This window comes from Lissotriton helveticus, chromosome 6 (genome assembly GCF_964261635.1).
Source record: "Lissotriton helveticus chromosome 6, aLisHel1.1, whole genome shotgun sequence".
NCBI lineage: Eukaryota > Metazoa > Chordata > Amphibia > Caudata > Salamandridae > Lissotriton > Lissotriton helveticus.
This window is the reverse complement of record NC_136067.1, coordinates 1,222,937,803-1,222,952,385: the sequence shown is the minus strand read 5'-3', so window position 1 is coordinate 1,222,952,385 and position 14,583 is coordinate 1,222,937,803. Positions and strand designations below refer to the sequence as shown.

The window sequence follows — 14,583 nt, the reverse complement described above, 5'->3', positions numbered from 1 at the left end:
GTTATTTTATTATGATGTTTAGTCTGATGTTTGAGAAACATACTAGTGTCATATATGCGACATTTAAGTGATTTATGTTGATTGAAGCAACTGTAATATTCCTTTGCGAGTCCCTGGCATTTGCGCACTAGAGGTAATTTCCATTAATCCGTATATTGGCCTGGAGTGATCTAGGTCTGCTCGATTTTGAGGATTCCAGGCACAGCATTCAGCACTTTCTAAAAACCCAGGCCGTGGTATCTACATTATTCACTGACAATGTCGTGAAATATTAGTTTTATGCAATTAGGCATATAATCCAGATTTTCTAATGTGCCACACTAGAGCCCACTTAAAAAGAATAGGGATAAATGCAGAAGAGGTGCAAAGCAGAATTTACATTCTTAAGTCATTAAAACCATGTTCAAATAATTTCTGCCGCAACCTTAAATTAAAAAAAATGCCAGAATATAGATATCGTATACGTATGCATTAATGTATAATAGTGAAATAAACAAAACTGCAAATTAACAATAAAGAAAGGTTATAGGGAGCGTTCATTTCGAGATGTTTTTAGAAAACCACAACATTTTATTTGCCCTGGCCTGGTACATTTTATTTGCACTGGATTATTTGTGATTGGTAAGGTCATTATTACTTCGGCTGGTTATCTTGACAGGCTCTACACCTAATCACTTGCAATGTTTTTTCATTCATGCAGATACAGTGCCCATCTTGCCAGTTTGTCTGGTGTTTTAAGTGCCACTCTCCCTGGCATGAAGGTGTGAACTGTAAGGAGTACAAAAAAGGAGATAAGCTGTTGCGTCACTGGGCCAACGAGATTGAGCATGGACAGAGGAATGCCCAAAAATGTCCACGATGCAAGGTAAGCTACAATAGGTGGAGGGGGCAAAATCCTGTTCTGCCCCTCCCGAAAGAAAAGTGATATTTGTGTCTTTGCAAAATGTGCAGTGCCTTGTAAGCCCACGAAGAAATGTGTGTAGTGTGTGCTAAACGCTCCTCTCCCTGATTGTTCTCTTTCATACCTTAGTTTGGAGGTTGAACGGACCAACTGAAAATTCATCTGTCTGTGGAGTAATTTGCGGAGCAAAACGCTGTTTAATTTTGAGCGTACCACTAGATTGATCGAGGATTGTTGGGGGGGTTTAACAGTGACAGCTTATTTAAACGTGGCTGTAGTCAGCCCTTCTACCAACTGCCTCTTTACGGCAACAGGATGCTGGGAACGAAGTTTGTTGTTTCGTTTTATGGCTGGCACATTAAAATACTTATTATGCTTTCCCCTGGGTTTTCAAACGAACCTTGATGTGTGCCTTTGCCGCGTGATTGGAGTTTTGGTCACTCCATGCAGCACTTGCCCTTTTTTGCAAATTTTATTTAAGATATACAAATCACTTTTTACTTCAGTTCTTCAAAAAACACAATATTTGGGATTTTGAGTTGACATTCAGTTTTCTCTTACAAATGCCGACGGATGAGACAAGCTTATATGTAGGCTGTTTTCTCAAAGCGGTTTTTCAGGCCTGGCGTACCATGTTTTCTGATTAAGATGGCCCTGCTCAAATTGTAGTGATTATACATGACGGCATAGGCTGTTTTTTAATTTGTGTGTGATGAATTGTGTTTATTCTGTATAATGTTTCTCGGTCAAGATTGCCCTGCTGAAACTGTAGTGATTTTGTATGTCGCTTTTGTGTGTGATGAATTGTGTTTTGTTACATATTTTATACTTTTTATGTTTTTATATGTTCTTAATGTGGTTTTACTTTTATGGATATTTGAGTATCCGAATAAAGATGATTTTGACTGACAGACTTTGATCTAACACCACTGTTGTTGGAGCTATAACTCTAGGTTAGTCTGTTTGATCTATGAAATTATTAGACTCATTTGACAAAAATAATAGGAAAAGTATATTATAGTCAGTGGAAATCACAATCTGCTATGGCCTGGTTCCACATAGGAAAATGTATCTGGATAGATTCCGTTTTAGTAGCTGGCAACCACTCCGCTTTGGCTGTCTCCTGTAGGTGCAAATGTGATCAATACTGGGCCACTGCACTATTTAGATGCTTTGACTGTGCCATTAACTTTACATTATGTCTTTGGTGCTGTGACAATGTAGGTCTGTTGATGCTCTAATTAGGAAACCTAGAGTGTCATTAGGTAGGAATGGAACTAAGGGGTATATTATCAAGGGGTTTTATCTCCGCTTTTTTGGCTTTAAAAGCCAAGAAAGCGGAGATAAAATTATCTCCCTATTACCAAGCTGTCGCTAACACCAGTTAGCGACAGCTAATAGGAGATAGCGACCATCATGGGCCCCACTTTGCATGTCAGTGATATTTATCACTAATGATATGCAAAGTGGGCGTGCCAAGATGTTAGCGACTGGAAACAGTCGCTAACATCGCTATCTCCTATTACCAACTTTTGGAGATATTTGCGCTAAGGGCGAATATCTCCAAAAGCTAACACCTGCCCTGAGCAGTTCTTAGCCATGTTATCCAATGGGAGGTGGATAACATGGCTAAGAGCATTTGCTCGATAATGCATGAATATCGCTGACTTTTCAGCGATATTCATGCATTGCGGGCGTTTTTTATCGCATTTGCGATAAACCTTGCTAATAGCAAGGTTTATCTGCGATAAAAATCGCCGATGTGCGGCGATAATTTTTGTCTCTAAACAAGTTAGAGACAAAAATTATCGCTAGTTGTTGATAATATACCCCTAAGTCTCTCTTAGACTTAGTCCAAGGGTATTAGGAAACCCGGCACACAATACAATTCAAAAGTTATTAACCATGTGAGTTTATTCAAACATACTATCATTACAGAAAACAAAAATATTAATTAAGGCATCACAAGAATCAGCATAATTATAAGTATATAAAGACATCTGCAAAAAAACACTGACTAAGTCTTTCTCCAAAGAAAGCCCAAAAGATCACTGGTTCTCCTCCAAAATAACATCTCTTTTTTTTAATGTTTTAGGGACACAAGGCAAATACATTTTAAATAAGACATTGCGTGGAAGGGTTGGATTAAAATGTTTCTTTCATGACAACCAATCGGTCTATTAGTTGGTACAACACCCTTAATAATAACTACCGCCAAGGCATTTTATTGCTTACAGCTGTACATATTTAATTAAGGAGATAAATCATACATTATGATGCACAGGAATACAATAGCTTGTTAAACTACAGCAAAGCTCAGCTACGTAAGCTGGAATGTCTAATGCAAACCTCCCTCTCTCCAAAGAATAGGGCAAGTTATTATACCCTTGTATTAGGACAGACCACAGCTGAGGCTGCGTTTTTATTGTTATTCTGAAATACATATAGACATGTGATAGAGCACGCAGGTCACCTGACTATATTTTTACCATACTCACCTGGGCCCATATACAATAAACATATAACTTAATCAGGTAACCTTTTCGTTACTACCAGATATTTTCCCTACTAAGTCCTGTACCATTCACTTACCAACCCTTGTTGCTGGTACCTGTAAACCTATTTGATCAGGGAGTTAGTTTTAAAATAGGCAGCAAGAGTTAACATTCTCATATAATAACCACACATGCATGGAACACTAGTATGCCTAAAATAGGCATGTCTTTTTCTGCAGCATTTCATGAATGGTTGTTAATATGGCCTGGTGTTGCCTAGTTATGCTAACTAAAGTATGCCCAAATTAATAATTATTTTATAGCAAATTAAAACTCTTTAACAGATTCATTCCATACTGTAAACACAGCTGCGCCAACTGTACCATCATTAGAAGAAGCTTCTCCTTTCTTCACTGGAGGTTCATACCAGAAACTTGAATCCCCACTAGCTGCCCCCATCCAGCTCACTACATGTGAAGGTGGCTGTCCCAGAGTTACTCTCTGTGTAGCTCTTCACAAAATGCAAGCCAGATACATGGGCTTTGCCAGTACTTGTTTCAATTAGGTTACAATGAAATTGATCAGAGGAGTAGGTTTTGTTTATTTTCATTGAACTGTCCCCCATCGATATATAAACAATCTGCATCCTTGTTACAATATCCCTAAGTTTTGCAGCATTATGGCTATGGGTCTTATTATGAGTACGGCGGTCCTGAGGACCACCGTACTTGCGGTGGCAGTCCGACCACCGCTACCACTGTGGGTCTGCCCGCAGTTTTCAGAGTGTGGCAGTCGGACCGCCACGTCTGTCGGGGATCCAGGGTCCCATGGCATTTGAACAATGGATGGGGGCAGCAATATGCTGGTGGTGCTGCTTCAGCACCACCGTGCATATTAGGAGTTGCCTGTCCACCACTCCTATCATGGCGGTGAGCCCGCCATGGAAAGGGTGGTTGAGAGGCAACTAAGTGGGCCCTGACAGGGCCCCCTGCTGCTCCTGGGGGTGCGTGCGGGGGGAGGAGGGACACATGTTGTGCACCCTGGAATTGCACCCTAGTTCCTGCACAGTGTGGCATGCATGCCACACCATGCAGGAACGTGCTGCAGGTGCTGTTACGATTCATAAAGGGGGTGGTGATGGACAGAGTATCTGAATTAAGCAGAACACTCCTACCCAGTCAAAAGATCAGGGCTTGATCCATCACCGTTTTTTTAGCTCACTGCACCATCCCAGCTCAGAACCTGGCTACATGCAAATTAGTCTGACCCTGGCCCAGTGCATCATGGGAACAGGGCAGACCAAACTACCAAGCCAATTCTTTACTGGAAAGTAAACAAGCTTCCGAGGACCGGTTTCTGGCATTACAGCCGTCTTCGGCCCGGCTTGCTTGAATCCTGATGGTGCAGTGAGCAAGGGACTCACATCTGAGCATACCCTTCCACACTTGTGGTGGCCAAAACGATTCATAAAGGGGGTGGTGATGGACAGAGTATCTGAATTAAGCAGAACACTCCTACCCAGTCAAAAGATCAGGGCTTGATCCATCACCGTTTTTTAGCTCACTGCACCATCCCAGCTCAGAACCTGGCTACATGCAAATTAGTCTGACCCTGGCCCAGTGCATCATGGGAACAGGGCAGACCAAACTACCAAGCCAATTCTTTACTGGAAAGGAAACAAGCTTCCGGGGACCGGTTTCTGGCATTACAGCCGTCTTCGGCCCGGCTTGCTTGAATCCTGATGGTGCAGTGAGCAAGGGACTCACATCTGAGCATACCCTTCCACACTTGTGGTGGCCAAAACGATTCATAAAGGGGGTGGTGATGGACAGAGTATCTGAATTAAGCAGAACACTCCTACCCAGTCAAAAGATCAGGGCTTGATCCATCACCGTTTTTTAGCTCACTGCACCATCCCAGCTCAGAACCTGGCTACATGCAAATTAGTCTGACCCTGGCCCAGTGCATCATGGGAACAGGGCAGACCAAACTACCAAGCCAATTCTTTACTGGAAAGGAAACAAGCTTCCGGGGACCGGTTTCTGGCATTACAGCCGTCTTCGGCCCGGCTTGCTTGAATCCTGATGGTGCAGTGAGCAAGGGACTCACATCTGAGCATACCCTTCCACACTTGTGGTGGCCAAAACGATTCATAAAGGGGGTGGTGATGGACAGAGTATCTGAATTAAGCAGAACACTCCTACCCAGTCAAAAGATCAGGGCTTGATCCATCACCGTTTTTTAGCTCACTGCACCATCACAGCTCAGAACCTGGCTACATGCAAATTAGTCTGACCCTGGCCCAGTGCATCATGGGAACAGGGCAGACCAAACTACCAAGCCAATTCTTTACTGGAAAGGAAACAAGCTTCCGGGGACCGGTTTCTGGCATTACAGCCGTCTTCGGCCCGGCTTGCTTGAATCCTGATGGTGCAGTGAGCAAGGGACTCACATCTGAGCATACCCTTCCACACTTGTGGTGGCCAAAACGATTCATAAAGGGGGTGGTGAAGGACAGAGTATCTGAATTAAGCAGAACACTCCTACCCAGTCAAAAGATCAGGGCTTGATCCATCACCGTTTTTTAGCTCACTGCACCATCCCAGCTCAGAACCTGGCTACATGCAAATTAGTCTGACCCTGGCCCAGTGCATCATGGGAACAGGGCAGACCAAACTACCAAGCCAATTTTTTACTGGAAAGGAAACAAGCTTCCGGGGACCGGTTTCTGCCATTGCAGCCGTCTTCGGCCCGGCTTGCTTGAATCCTGATGGTGCAGTGAGCAAGGGACTCACATCTGAGCATACCCTTCCACACTTGTGGTGGCCAAAACGATTCATAAAGGGGGTGGTGATGGACAGAGTATCTGAATTAAGCAGAACACTCCTACCCAGTCAAAAGATCAGGGCTTGATCCATCACCGTTTTTTAGCTCACTGCACCATCCCAGCTCAGAACCTGGCTACATGCAAATTAGTCTGACCCTGGCCCAGTGCATCATGGGAACAGGGCAGACCAAACTACCAAGTCAATTCTTTACTGGAAAGGAAACAAGCTTCCGGGGACCGGTTTCTGGCATTACAGCCGTCTTCGGCCCGGCTTGCTTGAATCCTGATGGTGCAGTGAGCAAGGGACTCACATCTGAGCATACCCTTCCACACTTGTGGTGGCCAAAACGATTCATAAAGAGGGTGGTGATGGACAGAGTATCTGAATTAAGCAGAACACTCCTACCCAGTCAAAAGATCAGGGCTTGATCCATCACCGTTTTTTAGCTCACTGCACCATCCCAGCTCAGAACCTGGCTAGATGCAAATTAGTCTGACCCTGGCCCAGTGCATCATGGAAACAGGGCAGACCAAACTACCAAGCCAATTCTTTACTGGAAAGGAAACAAGCTTCCGGGGACCGGTTTCTGGCATTACAGCCGTTTTCGGCCCGGCTTGCTTGAATCCTGATGGTGCAGTGAGCAAGGGACTCACATCTGAGCATACCCTTCCACACTTGTGGTGGCCAAAATGAGTGGAAGGGTATGCTCAGACATGAGTCCCTTGCTCACTGCACCATCAGGATTCAAGCAAGCCAGGCCGAAGACGGCTGTAATGCCAGAAACCGGTCCCCGGAAGCTTGTTTCCTTTCCAGTAAAGAATTGGCTTGGTAGTTTGGTCTGCCCTGTTCCCATGATGCACTGGGCCAGGGACAGACTAATTTGCATGTAGCCAGGTTCTGAACTGGGATGGTGCAGTGAGCTAAAAAACGGTGATGGATCAAGCCCTGATCTTTTGACTGGGTAGGAGTTTTCTGCTTAATTCAGATGCTCTGTCCATCACCACCCCCTTTATGAATCGCTTTGGCCACTATAGGAGTGGAAGGGTATGCTCAGACATGAGTCCCTTGCTCACTGCACCATCAGGATTCAAGCAAGCCGGGCCGAAGACAGCTGTAATGCCAGAAACCGGTCCCCGGAAGCTTGTTTCCTTTCCAGTAAAGAATTGGCTTGGTAGTTTGGTCTGCCCTGTTCCCATGATGCACTGGGCCAGGGACAGACTAATTTGCATGTAGCTAGGTTCTGAACTGGGATGGTGCAGTGAGCTAAAAAACGGTGATGGATCAAGCCCTGATCTTTTGACTGGGTAGGAGTGTTCTGCTTAATTCAGATGCTCTGTCCATCACCACCCCCTTTATGAATCGCTTTGGCCACTATAGGAGTGGAAGGGTACGCTCAGACATGAGTCCCTTGCTCACTGCACCATCAGGATTCAAGCAAGCCGGGCCGAAGACGGCTGTAATGCCAGAAACCGGTCCCCGGAAGCTTGTTTCCTTTCCAGTAAAGAATTGGCTTGGTAGTTTGGTCTGCCCTGTTCCCATGATGCACTGGGCCAGGGACAGACTAATTTGCATGTAGCCAGGTTCTGAACTGGGATGGTGCAGTGAGCTAAAAAACGGTGATGGATCAAGCCCTGATCTTTTGACTGGGTAGGAGTGTTCTGCTTAATTCAGATGCTCTGTCCATCACCACCCCCTGTATGAATCGCTTTGGCCACTATAGGAGTGGAAGGGTATGCTCAGACATGAGTCCCTTGCTCACTGCACCATCAGGATTCAAGCAAGCCGGGCCGAAGACGGCTGTAATGCCAGAAACCGTTCCCCGGAAGCTTGTTCCCTTTCCAGTAAAGAATTGGCTTGGTAATTTGGTCTGCCCTGTTCCCATGATGCACTGGGCCAGGGACAGACTAATTTGCATGTAGCCAGGTTCTGAACTGGGATGGTGCAGTGAGCTAAAAAACGGTGATGGATCAAGCCCTGATCTTTTGACTGGGTAGGAGTGTTCTGCTTAATTCAGATGCTCTGTCCATCACCACCCCCTTTATAAATCGCAGGTGCTGTTACGGCGGCATCTGCATTTAAGGTTCACCTATGAGCTTTATACAGCCGCGACCGTGAGACTGCACCAGCACTACCCGCCATGGATAATCCGGCGGACGGCGGGTGCTTGATGGGCTTGACCATTCTCCTGTCGGTGTGGCAGTGGCAGGCCTTTAGGAGGACCATTAAACGTGTAATAAGGCCCTAAATCTAAAGATTTCAATAACCACCTCAGTAATCTTGGCAATTACAAAAAACCTAACAATGCATTCCCAAACTAAAGCTTGGTAATGAAACAACTTCAAATGCTCAACTTCCTGTTCCTCAGTAACAGAGAACCCAATTGCAAATACAATTTAGTTCCTATGACACTCAATTGTATTGACAGCAAAGCAAAAACTAAGAGATGAGCAAATGTAAGGATTTCCAAGTTTGCAGAGGTCATAACTTAGAGCAATATTTCAAGACGCCTTGCTTCTAAGGCTATCCTCTACAAAACTGAACATTTTGATCAGATGTGATAGTTTAAATGTCTTTGACTTGTCGGCTGTGTGTGGGACTGAGGAAGCTTCTCTGCTATGCTGTGTCATGTCTTCTCCAGAAAATCTTCAGCTTCTTTGACTACAAGTTTGACTTTACCCAAATTCAGACACCAGCTCTTCCTCAACACTAGATTAACAGCTACTTGTTTCCTTGCTGAAGGTTTAGGTAAAGTTATTTATAGTCTTTTCTGTAATCTTCGAGCAGCCTCCTCAATTTCTTGTGGTCTTTTTGTAGTTCATACTATGAGATTGCATTCCTCAGATGAAATTGTAGTACCTTCCGACTGCACCAAAACTCAGTTTGTAATCTGAAGATTCATGCTCTCCCTCCCCTCACTGATACAGCAGAGAATCAACTTTATCAATAAAGATCGCTGTAGGCTGGTTATATCGCGCCCCAGCAACCAGCGTATGTTCCATTCTTTTCCCTCTCTTCAACCCATTTTGATGTCAAAGAATAAGCAAATATGCTAAACAAGGTGGTCCCAGGCTGACATACAAAATATTTCCTTATAATAGTTTTTCCATTTCTAGGTGGGCCAAAGAAAAGAATCCCTTTTGGGGGTCCTACCAACCCTATAAATCTATCCGGCCTCAACATTGGCCATACTACAATCTCCTTTATAGTTACCGTAGTAAATTCAATACCTGCAATGTTAACCCTGTTTACTGGTGGTCTGTGGTCTATGATTTAACACTGTATGAACACAGTAAGCTTTGGTACTATGTTCTTTAATAGCTCATCCACAGGAAACTTTGATCCAGAGGCTGTGCCTTAGAAGGCTTGCTTTGCATTGTTCCATAGTTATCGACAGCCTCTTGTTTAGATACCCCATGGGTACACACTTTCCCTACAATCTCTGAGATGATGGTGCACACAATGGCACCCACCATTGTATAACAAACAGGAAGAAGTATGATGGGCCTGGTTATCATTTTCTGCTGATCTACCCAGAGTTGCTCCTTTGCAGTTGTTTCAATTTCTTGGTATCCATTTCCGATGAAACGTTTGGGCTTCAGAATTACTGTATAGTCTATGGCTGGGACCTTCTTTTTTGTTTTCATTACGGCAACTGTAAAATGCTTTCCTCTTTCCAGAAAGGAACACTCCTCTAGTCAGACATGGCGTGCTTGAAGAAGTAAGATTCTGTCCAAAGGATAAATGACCTGCTTGCTTACTGGAACAATGATTGGAACATCATTATTTCTGAATATAGAGCATTTGCCAGACCCTTTGCTCCCAGGCTGCCCACCTAAAGAGACAGACAATAAGGGAAAATCAGGTTTAGTCCAGACTATGTAGGAACCACATTATTCTGTCAATAGATTTGAAAGTTGCCAGCGCATCCGAGTTATCTGGTCTCTGGTTTTTACACGAGGTAGCCTGGTGTTCGATGTCTGCATCACTGCTGTTCTCAACATGCTTTTGTAGTCCTGGATTTCCACATAAACTTATCTGCATGCCAGCTGACTCCATTGAAGGTGGCAGCCCATTTGCCCATCATGCATCATTTTCTGCACGCCCTTTAATTTATAAATATTATTCTTTGTCAAAAAGGACTGCCTCTTATCCCTGTCATTTCGTGGGCATCTTGCCAGGGTCAGCACACTGCCTGCATGAGTAGTTGGTAATGCAGTCAGTAAACTTGGTTTTCAGTGAAGCCTTTCTCATGTTTGTAGTGTAAATTTGCTGTACATGAGCTATTGTGGTAAAATCGGTTACGGGTGAAGAAATGATGGGCAGTCTTGGGCGCTGCTGATGGAAATCTATTCTAAACTAAATGGAAATAAAGATGAATGGCTCCTTGAGCCAGTGTATGCAGAAATGCTGTTGCATTGTAGAGGAGCTGGATGGCAATGTATGCCTATTTGATGATGACTTCAATCTCTGTTATACGATTGTCAAAATCGGAGCGTTGTGTGACGGATCTTGATTAATATTGTAAAGTACCCAAGCGCAAAGACAGGTACTCAATGTAGGAAGGAAGATTTTAAAGGCCAATAAGTGCTGTGGTTATTTCAAGCTTAGACATGGAGATAGATGATTTATAAATATGAAGGAGCAACATTGGCATGAGTTGAATAGAGGCACACCAGCTTCAAATTCCATTCATGGGCTCTATGTATCTTTATTGAGGTTACCTCTGAAATTTCACTTTCCTTTTGAAGGACACTCCATAAGTAGCATAAAACACATTTACAACTGAGATAGGTTTGGGATGGAATATCCGAACATTGTGTGGGTTTAACACCTTATGTTATCGGGAAGAGCTCATGAGTGTTGTCGTGTTCCTGATCTATGGTATTTTGATAGGTCACATGCTTATAACTTCTTCCACCTCGGGCGTCATATCCACTGTTTATTAAATAAACTAGCCCAAAAACATCATCATTTGGAACTATTTTTGGTCAAATAGAATTGACATTGATTTAATCGTAAAAATCATATTGATTTAAGGTCATTGTCAGATTTCTTAATCTGAAGTCATGGTAACGCTTGAAACATTTGGTGTTTGTTCATTCTGATTTTTCCGTTTCGATGCATTTAACTGTAGTCAACGTTGAATGAAGAACTTTTTTTGAGAGTTGCACTACAGATTCATCTAGTATAGAATTTCCTGGATTTGATTACCGTTAATCTGTACGGATAGGATGGAGGTTACCTTCTGCAGATTTAGCCTTAGAAGATAATAGGCGTTAGTGTGGAAGACTGTCCACATTCTGTGCAATCAGGCTATGAAGCAGATGACTGGCACACTTTTCAGATCCTTTAAACAAAAGACAGTAAAGCAAGGGAGACTGCTAGGCTGATCAAAAACACGAAGAGGGGAAAAAGCAAATCCTAACTGAATAAACTTGAGAAGAAAACAACATTAAGATCCCTTGCATGGATCTCATGTGTCTCCTGCCAGGATTTTTTACCCTTGAGATTACATCATCTTTCACAACTGAAGAAGGCAAAACATCACTATGGAGACCTCAGACCTGAAAAAGGCAACCCCAAGCAGCCTCTATAACACTCATATTTCCTTACTGTACCCTCTTATCCTACCAATATCTCGACCGCTGCTGTCGCCCTTGAGGGTTCAAGAAGTTCAGACGATGCATTCTGCACACATACCTATCCCTAGGGCTTTAATTCCACGCTAAGCTCCCCATTTAAATCATAGCAGTCCTCTCAAGGGCTAAAGAGGGTAAATATTTAGGCATCACTATGTCAAAGTGGTGTCAAGTTGTAAGATGTATAAGCAGCATGGCTGAGGAGACTCGTTAACCCTTGGTAGCTACAGGAACTAGATACAGAGGACGATAGAAGAACTTTGAGACTTAGAGGAAACAGATCCCAATGATCCCACCCTTTCAAGGACCTTTAATCATTGAAACACATATGTTCTAGTTAAGAAATGTTTAGAATGCTTACTGTGGGGAAGATTAATTATTTGGGTTAAGAAATGTTTAACGTGCTTGCATTGAGGGAGATACATTAAGAAGATAGCTTCATGTCGAATACAGGTGAGAAAGATGCATTCTTCACATTCCTATTTACCACTCAGCAACAAATGTGCTGTATTTGTGGCAGAAAAAGTGCTTTATCAATTCAGTGTCTTGTAATTCATTATTAAGAGAATGTAGACTGCAGCAAAATTCGAGCAGTCGTTGCCTGGCACTTGCAAATAGACAGTATTCATGTTTGATATACACGAGCAGTTTAATATTTTCTTCAGAAGCATACTATCTTAACTTTAACATTATCCATGGATACTCAGCCTCTTACATGGGATAGACTGGTTGAGAGTAGCTTCTTTCTTACAGTTTAATCTCGAGTTCAATTTTTAATACCAAAAGCAAATCATGAATCAATTTCAGGAAAAGATGAAACTATTAATTAAACATTCCATGTTTCCAGACGTTCTCATTCGGACAGTGGTCTTTCAAAGCCATTGGTCTAACTGGATTGATGTTTCTTCCTACTAAGGGTTATGAGGCAGACTCACATATGCTAAATTGACAGACTCCAAACGGCTTTGTGAAAGGGATGTCATTCTGAGATCTACATTACAATGGTAACAGTTCTAATTAACTCACTCCTTAGAAGATGGGGAAATATAATGAAAAATCATTGGTCTTTTGCTTCAGGAGATGAAAATAGTAATTAGTCAGTTAGAACAGAGATTAAGGATATTAATTCCTTTATTGTTTGGTCCAGTAATCAATGATAAATGATTTCTGGTGGAAAGCTAATACGGCACCTTCGCAGACATTTTGAAGCAAGCAAGGATGTATTCTTGTGTCAATTTATTTGGGTTTGGACATTTTACAGTCCATCTACACGAATATGTTTAAGTAAAACAAGGTGCTCCCTTGGAGATTTTAAAATGAACTTAGGCAAAATGTCACAAACTTGAAATCTGTCCCTTCCATGTTAGTTGGCTTCGCCCAAGACAAAAAAATGTATTAAGACTTCTCATTTAAGTTTCCAGAAAGGGACTATCTGGGGAATATTCTAGCAAGGTAGCGAATGGGGAATGTGTGTAACTGTTGACTTCTACCTCTGCTTCCCAGTGAGATTCCGCTGCTCTGGCATCAGTGAAAATTGTCCTCTTTGTTCCTACAAGGCATGTTAACCAAGGTGTTTATATTTGCTTCCAAAGGCTTTCTTTCAGTGCATGAAGTGTTCATACAAAGTGGACAAGCTGCTTGGATAGAGGAACTAGATAAAGTAACTTACGCAGTCCTTGTCGTGGTCTTATTATATACTCTCTTAACAGCCCATCTATAGCTGAACCCACACTGATACTTCAATAGTGCGTTTATGTCCTTAATTCAAGTCTTCTCTGGATTCCTGGGTTATAAAAGAAAATGAAATAAGTGTGTGGCCTTTCGGATAGCCCCGGTGACTCACAAAGTCTACAAGTGTGTGTATATATTATGAAGTGGAAGCTGAAACGTTTGTACATGGGAGTCTTGCTCAACCCTGGGTTGAAAAATATAGCGCCTGCAACCTGGATCCCCTCATACCCAAAACACATAATGACCTGTTCCGTTGGAAGATGTTGAAATTATCTGTATGGGGAAGAGTAGAAATTATTAATAAAGACAGAAAATTGTTAGCTTGGTTGGAGGAAGTAACTGAGGCTAAAATCAACAAAGCTCCATGCTCATACAGAGGGCCTCAGATAACCGTGCACTGGAAGTTATTTTGTGTATCACCTGTCACAACTGATCTATTTCACCTGCTCCATGACAGTTGTTCATCCTGGGTGCAATGGGAAAGGGTAGTGCTAGACTCTGAGCTAGACCTACTGTACAAGTATAAAAATGCACCCACCAGTGACAGTGATCCACTAATAACTGCGCACAAGTTATTAGGCATTGACCCAAGACAGCACTCTAATGCTACTTTGTAAAAGAATGCCATCATTCACACTGGAGGACAGGAGATACACTGGAAAGGTTGGGTGGATAAGGTATACTATATTTGTATCAATTGTTTATAGGAGACAAGATCAATTCTTCACAACTCATCCAAGAGGATTATGGACTACTATAAAAAAAAACACTCAAATTCCATATTCTCAAAATTGATTTTATTAGTTCCAATATATCAATCTCATTAATAGCAAACCAATGATTGTGTAATCATCAACATATAATACGTATTTGAATCACACTCATTGTTATTCTTTGTGTACCATTACCAAAGCTATGTTTGTCTCATCATCCCCACCTAATAGATAATTGAAGCACAATTATCATTACTCGTTGAGTATCATTACATG

At 42.6% G+C, this 14,583-nt stretch overlaps 1 protein-coding gene and 1 pseudogene across 1 annotated transcript in view; one reads left to right on the top strand and one right to left on the bottom strand.

The window, feature by feature from the left end:
• RNF217 (ring finger protein 217) overlaps positions 1-14,583 on the top strand; it is a 368,186-nt gene that overhangs the window by 202,371 nt on the left and 151,232 nt on the right. Inside the window, exon 3 of the mRNA XM_078648938.1 lies at positions 701-865. Coding sequence (XP_078505064.1) covers positions 701-865 — 165 coding nt within the window. The remainder of the gene's footprint in view (positions 1-700; positions 866-14,583) is intronic.
• Positions 8,745-14,583, bottom strand: part of LOC144761368 (fidgetin-like protein 1) — a 49,123-nt pseudogene continuing 43,284 nt past the window's right edge.